The 16,641-nt window shown below is 45.8% G+C and overlaps 1 protein-coding gene across 1 annotated transcript in view; it reads left to right on the top strand.

Moving 5' to 3' along the window:
• Positions 1 to 16,641, top strand: part of GPR107 (G protein-coupled receptor 107) — an 82,024-nt gene that overhangs the window by 28,986 nt on the left and 36,397 nt on the right. The window contains exons 8-12 of the mRNA XM_008005953.3: positions 3,002 to 3,109; positions 4,352 to 4,485; positions 12,887 to 12,962; positions 14,011 to 14,084; positions 14,489 to 14,606. Coding sequence (XP_008004144.3) covers positions 3,002 to 3,109; positions 4,352 to 4,485; positions 12,887 to 12,962; positions 14,011 to 14,084; positions 14,489 to 14,606 — 510 coding nt within the window. The remainder of the gene's footprint in view (positions 1 to 3,001; positions 3,110 to 4,351; positions 4,486 to 12,886; positions 12,963 to 14,010; positions 14,085 to 14,488; positions 14,607 to 16,641) is intronic.

Below are 16,641 nucleotides of genomic sequence, written 5' to 3' on the forward strand. Positions count from 1 at the left end.
ATGGATATATACCTATGGAATTCACTGTCTCAAGATTTCTGTGTTTCCATCTTCTGAGAAAGCCCCTCTATCCCCACAAGTACCGTTCTGATTTCTTTTTCCATACATCATTTTGCCTGTTCAACAATTTTTGTATGTTCTTTAAGCTTAGTAACCATCGTTTTCGTCGCTATCCATATTAATAGCTAACAGTTATTGAGAACTTGCAGGATGCTCGTTTGCTCAGAACCCTCCAACAGCTTTCCATCTGTCTTGGAGTAAAGCCCAAGTCTTCCCACTGGTCTGCAAGGCCCGTGTGGTCTAGCCCCTGTTGTCTCTCTGACCTCAGCTCCTGTTATTCACACTGTTCTCTCACACAAGCCGCCTTGCTCTTTCTCAGACAGACCAGGCTTTAGGCTCTGCTCTCGCTGTTCCCACAGGCAGGAATGCTGTCTCTCAGAATTCCCAAGTCTTTGCTGAAATGTCACCTTCTCAACAAAGCTTCTCTTGATTGCAGCTCACTCCTATTTCTCTCATTGTGCTCTGTCTTTCCTTAGCATTATCCCTTCCAGCATGCTATATACTGTACTTAGTTATGTTTATTGCCTGTCTCCCCCTCTACAGAAGGTACCTTAAGGGCAGGGGTTTTCTCTCTCTCATTATTAATGAATATGAAACTCCTAATCTTGGCCTTGGCCTTGGCCTGTATTTATAGAGACTAATAAACCAGTGTCAGGCATTGTGCTAAGTGCTTCTATGTCGTTATCTCAGTTAATCCTCTCAACAACTCTGTGAAGTCAGTATTAATTTTTTCTTCTACTGATGAGGAACTGAGGCTCAGAGAGGTAATGTAACTTGCCCCAAGCAGGGGATTCAGGTCCACGTTTGTTTGAATCCACGGCCCATGTGTTTAACCACTTTGCCTTTTACTGCCTCCTTGAGAAAATACAAAAGTTACTTTTCTCTCTTCCTTCTCTCACTTTAAAATGCTTATTAATAAAATGAGTTTTTAAAATGTTTTTCAGGCCGGGCATGGTGGCTCATGCCTGTAATCCCAGCACTTTGGGATCATGAGGTCAGTAGTTTGAGACCAGCCTGGCCAACATAGTGAAACCTCGTCTCTACTAAAAATAAATAAATAAATACAAACAATTAGCTGGGAGGTGGTGGTGGGCGCCTGTAATCTCAGCTACTTGGGAGGCTGAGGCAGGAGAATCGCTTGAACCTGGGAGGTGGAGGTTGCAGTGAGCCGAGATCATGCCACTGTATTCCAGCCCAGGTGACAGTCCGAGACTCCATCTCAAGACAAAACAACAAAAAAAAGTTTTTCAAATGCTCCCTGCTTTTTTAATCACAAAGGAAAGTGTTACAGGATGCACACGGATGTCTGGCACCAGTGCTTTGTGTCGGGCAAGCATCCAAGCACAGCAGTCTGCATGGTGATTAGCAGCTCGTGCTGAAACAGCCTGTCTGCAGGGTTCTTGGGATGCGTGGAGCAGGCAGTGCATGGGTACTTCGCTTTTCTCCAGCTTTCCCCACCTTGGAAAGAAGTCATCATGATTTCTCGCTGTTCTACCCAGTGTCTCCCGGTCTTGGATGGTGCAGTCCACTCTGAGCTCTTCTGCTTCATTCATGGCATGGGGATAGTGGTTTATCTACCTAAATACGGGAAGGGGACTCTCAGGGCTTATTCCAACCCTACAGTTGACATTTTTGTTTTGTTTTTGTCTCTAAGGGTCAGGTGCCTACTCTGATCAACCATGGTGATGCTATTGATTTTTTTAAATTATATCTTTTAAACTTTTATATCTTTTTTAGACTTCCCCTGAATCTTTAAAAGTAGAAGTTGTCCATGTGTTTAGAAAGGTTTTCTTATTGTGGCTATAGCTCAGGGGATTAAAATACGCATTGACAATTGAGTTTGGCACATGGTTTAACAGATTAATAATTCCAGCTCATGTGTTCTTGGTCTTTTAATTTTATTTTTGCCAGGTGTCTTTTTTTCCCCATTTTTTAAAGTTGTGAGGTACAGTATACATGCAGAAGAGTGTAAAGTACTTATATTGAGTTTAACATGTAACTGTGAACAGTCACCTTTATGATCCAGCACCCAGGACAAGAAATAGAGCAGTTCCAGCACCTGAGAAACCTTATGTCTCCCTCGCAGTCCTTCCCAACTCTAGAGTAGCCCCTGTCATGAAAAATGCTACCATAGTCACTTCCTAGCCTTTCTTTGTAGTTTAATGGCTATATATATGTAGCCCTAAAAATGTGTTTCAGGGGTATTTCTTTTTATTGGTAGAACTCATGGCTGAAGTAAAGTTTTCTTAGGCTTGACCAAGAAGTCATATTCTCTAAGTGTGTCTGTCTTTTGGTTTACATTAAACTTCATTTAAACTCATGAAATGTATGAAAAACAGAAAACGGTCTAAATCTACAAAATGTAGCCTTCATTATTGTTCTCTAAAACCATAGTTGTAAATTTTGATGAGGAAATATTGATTGGTTTTCAAGTATAAGATGAGCCTCCTTTTTAAAGAGTATTTTATACCTACAAAGAGCAAAATAATACGTTAGCTTGAAGACGAGATAACTACATCTTAGGTTATCTTTGAAGACTTCTGCAAAGACCATCACAAATGGCTAGATCTGTGATAGAACAGGCATAGTAAAATGTTCATTGTAGAAGCGAGGTTGTGGCTATGTAGCTTTCACTATACAATTGTCAGCTGTTCTGTGTACTTGAAAACTGTTGTAACAAAATATTGGAAGGTAATCATAGAGTAAGAAAATATCTCTTTAAACTCTGCCATGGGAGAGTCGATAATTTAAGCAGTCTGTCTTTATTTCCTTCCATCCATTAATATTCATAATTTATTTCTAAGGTTTAAAAATATAGCTGAGTAGAATTTGAAGAAAAAAGTAAACAACACTTTAAAAGAAAAAATAAAATAAAATATATATATATATATACACAGCTGAGGATTTGGGTACCTTTAAATGTTTTCTTCTTCACTTTCAGTTTTTCTTTAACATCAGCACTGATGACCAAGAAGGCCTTTACAGTCTTTATTTTCACAAATGCCTTGGAAAAGAATTGCCAAGTGACAAGTTTTCATTCAGCCTTGATGTGAGTACTGTTTGGAGACTGTTCTACGTGGATTTTGTCAGCATAAAATGCAAGATTTATTTCTGTTTAAGGTTAGATTTTAAGAACAGTTAAGAATGTGGACAGACACACATCCTTGCCACTGTGCGGGATACTTCAGCAGAGGATTCGTAGGAAAATACACAGCAATTAGGATGTGTCTGCACTTCAACCTGTGCATTAAGAATGTGGTTGTTTTGGCCGGGCATGGTGGCTCATGCCTGTAATCCCAGCACTTTGGGAGGCTGAAGTGGGCAGATCACCTGAGTCCAAGAGTTTGAGACCAGCGTGGGCAACATGGCAAAACCCTCTCTCTACAAAAAATGTGAAAAATTAGCCAGGCGTGGTGGTGCACACCTCTAGTCCCAGCTACTCAGGAGGATGAGGTGGGAGGATTTCTTGAGCCCAGGAGGCAGAGGTTATAGTAAACCGAGATTGCATCACTGCACTCCAGCCTGGGCAAAAGGGTGCGACCCTATCTCAGATTTAAAAAAAAGGGGGGTGGTTGTTTGCTGGTACTCACTTTTTTTTTTTTTTGAGATGGAGTTTCATTCTTGTTGCCCAGGCTGGAGTGCAATGGCATGATCTTGCCTCACCGCAACCTCCACCTCCTGGGTTCAAGCGATTCTCCTTCCTCAGCCTCCCAAGTAGCCGGGATTACAGGCGCCTGTCACAATGCCTGGCTTATTTTTTTTCTTTTCGAGACAGAGTCTTGCTCTGTCACCCAGGTTAGAGTGCAGTGGTACAATCTTGGCTCACTGCAACCTCCGCCTCCTGGGTTCAAGCGATTGTCCTTTCTCAGCCTCCCAAGTAGCTGGCGTGCCACCACACCCAGCTAATTTTTGTATTTTTAGTAGAGACGGGGTTTCACCATGTTGGCCAGGCTGGTCTTGAACTCCTGACCTTGTGATCCGCCTGCCTTGGCCTCCCAAAGTGCTGGGATTACAGGCGTGAGCCACTGCGCCCAGCCCTAATTTTTTTCGTATTTTTAATAGAGACGTGGTTTCACCGTGTTGGCCAGGCTGGTGGTGAACTCCTGATCTCAGGTGATCCTGATCCACCTGCCTCAGCCTCCCAAAGTGCTGAGATTACGGGCGTAAGCCACCATGCCCAGCCGCTGGTACTTACTTTCTTAAGCTTAAGTGAAACAGCTGAGATTCTAAATTGCTGAATAAGGGATGATATGTACCTGAAAAGTAAAAATTAATTTCATGCTGGTTTCAGATTGAGATCACAGAGAAGAATCCTGACAGCTACCTCTCAGCAGGAGAAATTCCTCTCCCCAAATTATACATCTCAATGGCCTTTTTCTTCTTTCTTTCTGGGACCATCTGGATTCATATCCTTCGAAAACGACGGTAAACTATTACTTCCTTGAGCGCTTCAACTTAAGAGTGTGTTGAGATTTGAGTAATTTCACTGTTTGCTGGCTTCTGAACCTGGAGGCAGTTGGTGCTAAGCAGTGTTGTTCCTTTCAAAGGGCATCTACCCGGAAACAGTATGAAGATTGTGCGGTAGCATTGTGGTGTGGGAGCCCTTTGCATGCCTGCCTTGGTGTCTGTTCACTTCCTGTTGTTCTGTTTAAAAAGTAAATCTAAATTTTTTTTTTTTTTTTTGGAGACATAGTCTTGCTCTGTCTCCCAGGCTGGGGTGCAATGGCATGATCTCAACTCACTGCAAACTCTACCTTCCGGGTTCATGCCATTCTCCCACCTAAGCATCCCGAGTAGCTGGGACTACAGGCGCCTGCCACCATGCCCGGCTAATTTTGTTTTTGTCTTTTTAGTAGAGGTGGGGTTTCACCGTGTTAGCCAGGATGGTCTCGATCTCCTGATCTCATGATCTGCCCACCTGGGCCTCCCAAAGTCTTGGGATTACAAGCATGAACCACCACGCGGGCCCTAAATATTTTTGATAGTATGGAAGCAGAATAGACTGTATAAGCCAAGTGTTTCCATGGTAGAGATCCCACAGTCCAGGACTGAGAGTAAACACATGGGTCTCATTCAGGGGCTGTTGCTTCTGGAGAGGAAGTTAGTGACGATGAGCACTGCCTGGCGAGAGCATGGAGTTACTGCTTAGAACTGAAGGTCTTGGCTCAAAGCTGCGCCGGGATAGATTCTCTGCATTGACTTCCAGATGCTTGTCACTGGACAAAACCTCTTCAAAGCCCATCTGCCTGGGTTTTAGCCTTTTTTTCTGAAACCCCTGAGGCTTTAACTTCCTGTACTTGGTTCTTGGGGGGAGCAGCTGCATGTACGTGAATTCTTTCTCCCTCCAAGACAATTGAAAACAAAATATTCACTTAGGGAATTGTGTAAAGTGTTTATTATAATGCTCATAAACTGAGTAAATGATGGTATCCGAATATGCTATTATAATATGGATTGGGCCGGGCGCGGTGGCTCAGGCCTGTAATCCCAGCACTTTGGGAGGCCGAGACGGGCGGATCACGAGGTCAGGAGATCGAGACCATCCTGGCAAACACGGTGAAACCCCGTCTCTACTAAAAATACAAAAAATTAGCCGGGCGAGGTGGCGGGCGCCTGTAGTCCCAGCTACTCCGGAGGCTGAGGCAGGAGAATGGCGTAAACCCGGGAGGCGGAGCTTGCAGTGAGCTGAGATCCGGCCACTGCACTCCAGCCTGGGTGACAGAGCGAGACTCCGTCTCAAAAAAAAAAAAATAAAAATAATAATAATAATAATAATATGGATTGATTTAAATTCATAGAATAATTAAACTCCCTGAAACACCTCTTTCTCTGGAGCACTGGGGTGGAAATTGAGACTTCTTTAGTCCCTGGTAGCTTGATTGTCTTCTAATGAACATGCTCAGAGTCTGGTATATTAGACTCTGGCTGGGTTCACTTGCTGGTACCCATTTGTTGTGATATCCTGTACACCCACCAGATAGAAAGAGTTTCTTGTTTACTTGGGAAGGACCTACATAATCATGTTTGGACTAGATTTTCAAGGAGCAATTACTAAGAAAGAATCCTATGGGCTGGGCGTGGTGGCTCACACCTGTAATCCCAGTGCTTTGGGAAGCCAAGGCAGGAGGATCACTTGAGTCTGTAAGTTTGAGACCAGCTTGGGCAACATAGCAAGACCCCCCCCGCCTTTTTTTTTTTCCTTTCGAGATGGAGTCTCACTCTCTCCTCTAGCCCCCAGGCTGGAGTGCAGTGCCTAATCTCAACTCACTGCAACCTCCACCTCCGGGTTCAAGTAATTATTGTGCTTCAGCCTCCAAAGTAGGTGGGATTACAGGCATGTGCCAACACACTCAGCCGATTGTTATATTTTTAGTAGAGATGGGGTTTCACCATGTTGACCAGGCTGGTCTTGAACTGCTGGCCTCGGGTAATTCACCTGGCTCGGTCTCCCAAAGTGCTAGGATTATAGGCATGAGCCACCACACCTGGCCCAGCAAGACCCCATTTCTACAAACAAATTTAAAAATTATCCAGTCGTGGACTGGGAGTGACGGCTAATGCCTGTAATCCCAGCACTTTGGGAGGCCGAGGTGGGCGGATCATGAGGTCAGGAGATTGAGACCATACTGGCTAACAAAGTGAAACCCCGTCTCTGTTAAAAATACAAAAAATTGGCCGGGCGTGGTGGCTCAAGCCTGTAATCCCAGCACTTTGGGAGGCTGAGATGGGCGGATCACGAGGTCAGGAGATCAAGACCATCCTGGCTAACACGGTGAAACCCCGTCTCTACTAAAAAATACAAAAAACTAGCCGGGCGAGGTGGCGGGCGCCTGTAGTCCCAGCTAATGTAATCCCAGCTACTTGGGAGGCTGAGGCAGGAGAATGGCGTAAACCCGGGAGGCGGAGCTTGCGGTGAGCTGAGATCTGGCCACTGTACTCCAGCCTGGGCGACAGAGCGAGACTCTGTCTCAAAAATAAAAAATACAAAAAATTAGCTGGGCGTGGTGGTGGGTGCCTATAGTCCCAGCTACTCAGGAGGCTGAGGCAGGAGAATGGTGTGAACCCAGGAGGTGGAGCTTGCAGTGAGCTGAGACTGTGCCACTGCACAAAATAAAAAAATAATAAAAAGTTATCCAGTTGGCTGGGCGCGGTGGCTCACACCTTTAATCCCAGCACTTTGGGAGGCCCAGGCGGGTGGATCCCGAGGTCAGGAGATCAAGACCATCCTGGCTAACACGGTGAAACCCCGTCTCTACTAAAAATGCAAAAAATTAGCCGTGTGTGGCGGCGGGCGCCTGTAGTCCCAGCTACTTGGGAGGCTGAGGCAGGAGAATGGCGTGAACTTGGGAGGCGGAGCTTGCAGTGATCCAAGATCACGCCACTGCACTGCAGCCTGGGCGACTGAGTGAGACTCTGTCTCAAAAAAAAAAAAAAAAAAAAAAAAGGTATCCAGTTATGGTGGTGCACACCTGTAGTGCTCACTACTTGGGAGGCTGAGGTGGGAGGATTGCTTGAGCCCAAGGGTTGGAGGCTGCAGTGAGCTATGTTTGTGCCACTGCATTCCAGCTTGGGACACAGAGTAAGACTCTGTCTCTAAGAAAGAAAGAGAGAGATGCAGATGGAAGGAGGGAAGGTTATAAAAATTTAGGCCATAAAAGTTTTTGGGTGTGTTTTGTTTTGTTTTGTTTTGTTTTTGAGACACAGTCTTGACTGTCGCCCAGGCTGGAGTACAGTGGCGAAATCTCAGCTCACCACAACCTCTGTCCCCCAGGTTCAAGCAATTCTCTTGCCTCAACCTCCTGAGTAGCTGGGATTACAGGTGCCCGCCACCATGCATGGCTAATTTTTGCATTTTTAGTAGAGATGGGGTTTTGCCATGTTGACCAGGCTGGTCTTGAACTCCTGACCTCAGGTGATCCACCTGCCTTGGCCTCCCAAAGTGCTGAGATTACAGGCGTGAGCCACTGTGCCCGACCTCAGTTTTTTTTTTTTTTTTTTTTTAAAGAAAGTTCTACTTTTTTGCCTTTACTAGAAAATTAAGAACTAGGAGTCAGACCTGATTTCAGGTGTGAACTTGGACAGTAACTGCCTGTGTGCCTTGCTTCACTCTAAATCTCTTTTTTCTTGGCTATGAAACTGGGACAGTAATAGTTAATTACTCTGCCTTCCTGTAAGAGTCTTGGATTCTTAGACTTGTTCTGTGATTCCCCCTAAGATAATGTATATGAGAGGGCTTTCCAAATCAGGGTGCCGTCCAAATATGAGGAATTTTTGTTTTTTGTGTTTTTTTTTGAGACAGAGTCTTTCTCTGTTGCCCAGGCTGGAGTACAGGGGCCGGATCTCAGCTCACTGCAAGTTCCGCCTCCCGGGTTTACGCCATTCTCCTGCCTCAGCCTCCTGAGTAGCTGAGACTACAGGCGCCCACCACCTCACCCGGCTAGTTTTTTGTATTTTTTAGTAGAGACAGGGTTTCACAGTGTTAGCCAGGATGGTCTCGATCTCCTAACCTCATGATCCGCCCATCTCGGCCTCCCCAAATACGAGGTATTTATAAAATAGTTTAGTAGCCAGGGATTCAGTGGTGTTTTAATTTCCTTTAGTTATTGGTGGCAAAAGTCATTGTCACTGGTTCACTTATACCAAATTGTGGTAACAATTTTATTTTTTATTTTATTTTTTTTGAAACAGAGTCTCGCTCTGTTACCAGGCTGGAGTGCAGTGGCGCAATCTTGGCTCACTGCAACCTCTGCCTTCCAGGTTCAGGTGATTCTCCTGTCTCAGCCTCCCAAGTAACTGGGACTACAGGCGTCTGCCACCATGCCCGGCTAATTTTTGTGTTTTTAGTAGAGACAGGGTTTCACCATGTTGACCAGGATGGTCTTGATCTCCTTACCTCGTGATCCACCCGCCTCAACCTCCCAATATGTTGGGATTACTGGCATGAGCCACCGCGCCCAGGCCGTAGTAACAGTTTTCAATCTGTGGTTAAATGAGGCTGACCTGTTGTGTACAAGTCTCACCTCTAATTTTTGTTGGCGTATAGTGTGGTCTCATTTAAGTCCTGGCCATGTTTTCCTGGGAGTCTTAGAGTCAGTTCTGGTAGGCTGGAAAGCCACATGATATAAAGGCGTATGACCAAGGCCGCCAGGCACATTTCACTGGCCCCTGAAAGCTGGAAGCAACTGAGCATCTTTGCCTAATTTAATGAGGGAAATAAACTGAGAGAGGAAACGAGAGCCAGTGTCACCCAACAGAGCTGGGACTGGAACCCGGGTCTGCCTGCTAGTATGTATCAGGCCCCTCCCAACTTCGAGTGTAGGGAGAACTAGTATTTGAGCCAAGGTCGGTGAGGCTTGCTCTTTCCATCACATCTCTGCCCCGTCGTAGAAGTTCTAACCATGGACTGCAAGTCAGGGTTGCCAGAATGTGTGAATGAGCACAGCTCTTTGTGGTGGGTGGTTTTACACTCTGGGTAAATCTCATTGGCATTCAGTAGTTCCAGACTATTCTGGCCTTGACTTCCCTTTTGACCTTCAAATAGGTGGGCACTGGAACGGAAAGTACCAAGGAGGAAATGAGCCCAGAAACTGACATCCCTTTGTGGCACACTCTCATTCTCACTCGGTGCCAGGCCCCTCTCCTGCTGTATTGTTCCCCTTCATTTCCTGTCCCCTCTCCCACTCCTTCCTAGCCGTGGAGAACTGCTCAAATGTGTTACATATACATTTTTGGACTTTTTTTCTTTTGAAACCTAGTCTCACTCTGTGCCCCTGGCTAGAGTGCAGTGGCTTAGTCTCGGCTCACTGCAACCTCTGCCTCCTGGGTTCAAGCAATTCTCCTGCCTCAGCCTCCCAAGTAGCTGAGATTACAGGTGCATGCCACCGCGTCTGGCTAATTTTTGTATTTTTAGTAGAGACGGGGTTTTGCCATCTTGGCCTGGCTGGTCTAGAACTCCTAACCTCAGGTGATCCGCCTCCCAAAGTGCTGGGATTACAGGCGTGAGTCACTGCGCCTGGCCTCATTTTTGGATAGTTCTATATTCTTATATTGTTGGTGTTGCATTTATTTTACATAAATGTAAAATACATTTATATTTACATAAATGTAAAATACGTTTATATTTACATAAATACATTTGTGTATATGTAATGTATTTATGTAAATGTATTGTAAATACATAAAATACATTTATATTTACATAAAATATCTCTAGACATTGTTGTACATTTTTTACTCAGTAGTATCCTTTCTACGATCTAGCCATGTGACTGAGTGTGCGCCTCATTCATTGATTTTTACCTACTCCATGGCATCCCATGCTCTGTGTCCTCACGTTTGACTGCTTTGGTCCTTTAGTGATGGACATGTGGCTGGACTGCTACCCCAGCCAGTGCTGGCATGAACCTCCGAAGATCCCCTGTGGATCTCTGCAGCCTCAGAGCTACAGTCCCAGAAGGAAGCACACTGTGCCATGGGTAGTTAATTTCTTTTATTTTCTTTCTTTCTTTTTTTTTTTTTTTTTGAGAGACAGAGTCTTACTCTGTCACCCAAGCTGGAGTGCAGTGGCACCATCTTGTCTCACTGCAACCTCTGCCTCCTGAGTGCAAGTGATTCTCCTGCCTCACCCTCCTAAGTAGCTGGGACTACAGGCATGCACCACCATGCCGGGCTAATTTTTGTATTTTTAGTAGAGGCGGGTTTTCACCATGTTGGCCAAGCTGGTCTTGAACTCCTGGCCTCAAGAGATCCTCCTGCCTCCGCCTCCCGAAGTGCTGGGACTACAGGCGTGAGCCACTGCACCGAGCCATCAGTTAATTTCATTAAGGGCCAGATTGCCTTCCAGTGTGGCATATAGGTTTATACATCTACTAGTGGTGCATACATAATAAGGTTTGCTATTTCTCCACATTCTCACCAATACGGACATCTTAATTTTTGCCAATCTGATAGATGTAAACTGGTATCGTGTTTTATTTTGCATTTCTCAGAATATTGGTGATGTGGATTATCATTTTAGGGACTCATTAGCCATTTCAGTTTCCCCTCTTGTGGCTGCCTGTATTCTTTGCTTTTTTTTTTTTTTTTTTGAGACAGGGTCTCACTATGTTGTCCAGGCTGGAGCAGTGGCGTAATCAAGGATTACTGCAGCCTCAAACTCCTGAGCTCAAGTGATCCTTCCACCTCAGCCTCCCAAATAGCTGAAACTATAGGGACACACCATCACTCCTGGCTTAATTTTTGTTTGTTTTGAGACTGTTTCTTTTGAGACAGGGGCTCACTCTGTCACCCAGTCTGCAGAGCAGTGGCACAGTCACGGCTCACTGCAGCCTTTGCCTCCTGGGCTCAAGTGATCCTCCCACCTCAGCCTCCCAAGTAGCTAGGACTACACGTGTGCACTACCACACCCAGATAACTTTTTGTATTTTTGGTGGAGACAGAGTTTCATCATCTTGCCCAGGCTAATCCCAAACTCCTGGGCTCAAGTGATCTTCCCACTTCGGCTTCCCTAAGTGCCGGGATTACAGGGATGAGCCACTGAACCCGGCCTCATAATAGTCTTAATGTGTTCTATGAGGTTAGTTCCTAAGGGGAAGTGGGAAGGAGTAGAGGAATTTAATGCCTGGCAGCCCAAAGGTGGACTCTAGTATCTGTGACAGGGTGGGCCTGGGAATGCGTGCTTTGTCTCATTGGCCTGGGGTATTTGCAGACACCAGCCATGAAGGAGAGAGAAATGGGCACAACCCTGGCACTTTCCCCTCACACATCCCTGCTGCTGGCTCCCAGCCCCCCTACTCTGGGCTGCAGACTTCCCCTACAGCTGTTTGTAATCGCTTTCTGCTTTCCTGGGAGCTCTGTGCTGTTTTCTCAGGTCCATCTACCTTATTCTTGCCTCTGGCTTTCCCAGGGTGGTTTCCGGGAACAAGCTGGCAGCCTGTGTTAGATTTCCTTTTTACTCAAGAGTTGGAATCCATCATGTCTGGCTTTAGTGCATAACTTTCAGGTTCATTCACATTAAATTGTGTATTAGAGGTTACTTTAGGACTCCAATCAAGGCCTTTTTTACCAGTAAAAAGTACCTTATAAAAAAAAGTGGCCGGGCGCGGTGGCTCACCCCTGTAATCCCAGCACTTTGGGAGGCTGAGGTGGGTAGATTACTTGAGGTCAGGAGTTCAAGATCAGCCTGGCCAATGTGGTGAAACCCTGTCTCTACTAAAAATACAAAAATTAGCTGGACATCGTGGTGCACGCCTGTAATCCCGGCTACTCAGGAGGTTGAGGCAGTGGGGGGCATCACTTGATCCCGGGAGTTGGAGTTTGCGGTGAGCGAAGTTCATGCCACTACACTCCAGCCTGGGTGACAGAGCAATACTCTGTCTCAAAAAAAAAAAAAGTTTTTGCTGGGTACAGTGGCTCATGCCTGTAATATCGACACTTTGAGAGACCAAGGTGGGTGGATTGCTTGGCCAGGGGTTCAAGACCAGCCTGGAAAACTTAGCAAAACCCTTTCTGTATAAAAAATACAAAACCAATTAGTTGGGCATGGTGGCATACACCTAAAGCCATCCTCCCACCTCAGCTTCCTGAGAGCTGCTTGATCGCTTGAGCCCGAGTTCAAGGCTGTAGTGAGCCGTGATGACACCACTGTCCTCTAGCCTGGGCGACAGAATAAGACCCTGTCTCAAAAAAAAAAAAAAAAAGAAAAGTTTCATGTTTATGGTTTGCACGTATTTCCTGTCTCCTTATAAATATAGCTGATGTCTGGAACTTTGACTGTCCTTTGGGAGAATGGAATCGTCCTTTAATTCTTTTCTCTGTGTTTTTATAGGAATGATGTATTTAAAATCCACTGGCTGATGGCGGCCCTTCCTTTCACCAAGTCTCTTTCCTTGGTGTTCCACGCAGTATGTATTAGCATTTTGGGGATCATTCATGAAATTACGTATAATGCCTGTGTGAGCAGGCAAAAGACATTTGAAGAAAGGGGATAGATGGGTGGGAAACAGAGAATATGTTTCACATAAAGCCTCCTCTTGTCTGGGAGGGCCTGGCCGTGCAGGTAAATGATTACCACCTCCCCTCATATTAGACTTCAGACATCTTCTGATGCTGCTTACAGACCTACGATTTGTCTAGAACACTTATTGTTTTCATTTCTTTGTTTTTTGTTTTGTTTTGTTTTTACCATTTCTAGAGATGAGAGTGCCACCTGCTGACTTGTTTCCATGACCTTTTTTTTTTTTTTTTGAGACGGGGTCTCGCTCTGTTGCCCAGGCTGGAGTGCAGTGGCACGATCTATGCTCACTCAGGTTCCGCCCGCCAGGTTCATGCCATTCTCCTGCCTCAGCCTCCCGAGTAGCTGGGACTACAGGTGCCTGCCACCTCGCCCGGCTAATTTTTTTGTATTTTTAGTAGAGACCGGGTTTCACCGTGTTCGCCAGGATGGTCTCGATCTCCTGACCCCGTGATCTGCCCACCTCGATCTCCCAAAGTGCTGGGATTACAGGCGTGAGCCACCGCGCCCGGCCTCCACGACTTTTTTGTTTCCAAGTATTCCCTCATGTTCCTATGTGATTTGAAGTTCAATTCAGTATTAGCATATTTATCTGAGAGAAAATTGATGCTATAAAGCTGGAGGCATGAGAATTGAGCTTCAGCTTTGAGTATTTGGAACTTATACAAATTAAAATAAACTTGCCCAAGGGGGTAAGATCACAACTTCTCCTGTCTGTGGGCCTCCAAGTGCCCATGGAGCACACTTGCAAGGGTGACCGTCTCTAGACATGTACTCTTTGCTATACTTGAAAGTGCGAAAAGGCAATAATATATCCCGTGACAGCATCACAAAATGATAATGATTTAGATAATTTCCCATCTGGGTCCAAGTTAAAAGATTCTTTGTGGAGCCATGTAGATAATGAGTGATTCTGAAATGCATTTGTTTGATTTCAGATTGACTACCACTACATCTCCTCCCAGGGCTTCCCTATCGAAGGCTGGGCTGTTGTGTACTACATAACTCACCTGTAAGTATGCAGGTCCATGTGAAATACACCGTGAAATGACATATAAGACAAGTAGGGGTAGGCAACAACCTGCCCCGAGTTAACCAGCCCTGCCCTCCCGTGGCAGCCTATCTGCTCTAGCTACACTAGAGGAGTGTAGCTGATGGGTGGCTGTCCAGACTTGGGAACTCGGGCTTAGCGGCATGCTCCTGCCTCCCGGTGGCCATTGGCTGTTCAGGCTGTGGGGTACAGAGCTAACTTTGTGTGCCCTGAAGGAAGTGGTGCTCATGTATGATGTATTTCCTAAATTTGGCTGCCCGTCTTTTGTAATAAGCTTGTGAACTCATAGAATGAGCTGTGCAATCTAACTGGCAGTGAGAGTCTAAAGAGACCTGCTGGTGTCTGTTCCTTGTTTTCTCTTCCAGTTTGAAAGGGGCGCTACTCTTCATCACCATTGCACTCATTGGCACTGGCTGGGCTTTCATTAAGCACATCCTTTCTGATAAAGACAAAAAGATCTTCATGATTGTCATCCCACTCCAGGTAAAGGAACCTTCATCCTGTTTGTCGCTTTCTGTCTTGGCACTTAGCAGGGCTCAGCTCCAAGCCTGTATGGCAAGAGGGAGTCAGCTCACCCTGAAACCCCAGCTTCTGCCAGTGGAGGTTGAAGACTGGGATTCTCTTTCTGAATTCTGAATAGACTTCAGGTCATTGCACTGGGAGATGCTTGGCCATCAGTCAGCCAATGGCCTTTGGGCGCCTAGATTTTGAGTAGAGAGCTGTTGACAGTGTAGGGAGACACACAGTAACACACAGTACTGTTTTTTCTTCTGCATCATTTGCTTCATAACTAAATAGTGCTGTTGGTGAGGAAGCTCAGAGATGTAGTGATTTTATTAATAAAGTATTTTAAAACCGTGAACTACACCAGTGAGTTTCCACAGGTAGAATATGGTAGTAGACATGAGGGGCAAACATTTCCTAAATCCTTACCATGTTTGGGGCTGAGGGCTGAGGGCTGAGGCCAGCCTTACAAGGCTGTGAGTCTGTTGGGGGAGGAGCCTTGTCTTACTGGAAGCAGAACTGGGATGTAAAGAACTTACAATGAACAGAGGTTTTAGCAGGAATGCACAGCTACCCTGCTGTGCTTGACCAGACAGCATCTGCTTGACAGAGTTGTCCCCGTCAGCTGTTCTCACATTTTGGAGCGCAAAGTAAATGTGGAAGGTTGGGGGTAGAAGGGGACAACTCCTGAGGCTCCCAGCTCTGGCAGAGTTTGCAGCAAAGCTCCTCTCTGAGTTCTGACAGACCTCATCCACCCTCACGTTCAATAATGAGGAACGTGTGTTGACATCTAATGAATGGGACAGGCCAGTTGCTCTGCGTTTCCAAGGAGAGAGTAAGCACTCAAGTTGGAAGGATCAAGGAGGGCTTTCTTTGTGACAAGAGATGGGGCTGGCCTGAGTGTTGAAAGAAAAGGATGTGACAGAGGCAGTGGCATAGCAGTAGATACACATGACCCTGCTGCCTGCTGAGCAAAACGTGCTGCGGGACTGTGCCGGTCTTTCAGCTGTCGAGCCACCAGGGCCACTTCTTTAACCAGACTGAGTCCTACAGCCTGGTGAGGTCTTGGAGTTGTGAATGACGGAGCCTGGGTTGTCACATGGCTGCGTGCTTCCCTTCTCTTTAGTAGATTCCCTCATCCCTCTAGAGTCTCCCCCCACCAGCCTGAACTGTGCTGTTGTGGGGCACAGCCTTCCAGGAAGCCGGTCCTGGGCTTCCCTGAAAGACAGACATACACAGTTCCGTGGAATACCACTCTGAGAAAATAAGGACATTTAACAAATTAAGAAAGTTATGAGTATTTAGACAATGGAACTAGTCTGGGAGGGGCCTTGAATGTCTGCCTGAAAAGTTAAAACTGCTTCCTTTTGGCCATGGGCAGTGACAGAAAGTTTCTAAGTAAGGAGTAGATGATGTCCATGCAAAATGGTGTTTTAAGAACACTCTTGGCACGTTGTTCAACATTGGGAACATTCTGTCTCTCATGTAGTGTGTACTGTCTCTCATTCATCTAAATTTTGAATTTAAGATGTGAAAGCCTTTGTTTTCTATTTTGTCTTTTTATTTTTAGACAGTGTCTCACTCTGTCACCCAGGCTGGAGTGCATTGGTGATCATGGCTCACTGCAGCCTCGAACTCCTGGGCTCAGGCAGTCCTCCTGCCTCAGTCTCCCGAGTAGCTGGGACCACAGGCGCGCACCATCACGCCTGACTAATTTTTAAATTTTTTTTTTTTTTTAGTAGAGACATGGTCTCACTGTTTTGCCCAGGCTGGTGTCAAACTCCTGGGCTCAAGCAATCCTTCTACCTTGGCTCCCCAAAGTTCTGGGATTACGGATATGAGCCACCACACCCAGCCCTACTTTGTCTTTTTAGATAGAGCCACAGATGCTAATGTTTTGGATAGACAGGGCTTCACGAGCAACGTGGGACAGGGAAGAACCCAGAAGCTGGGTATCAATGGAGAGGCTGAAATTTCAGATATTTTTTGCATTAGTATTAAATGAAGTTTTAGG

Source organism: Chlorocebus sabaeus, chromosome 12 (assembly GCF_047675955.1).
Source record: "Chlorocebus sabaeus isolate Y175 chromosome 12, mChlSab1.0.hap1, whole genome shotgun sequence".
In the NCBI taxonomy this organism is placed as follows: domain Eukaryota; kingdom Metazoa; phylum Chordata; class Mammalia; order Primates; family Cercopithecidae; genus Chlorocebus; species Chlorocebus sabaeus.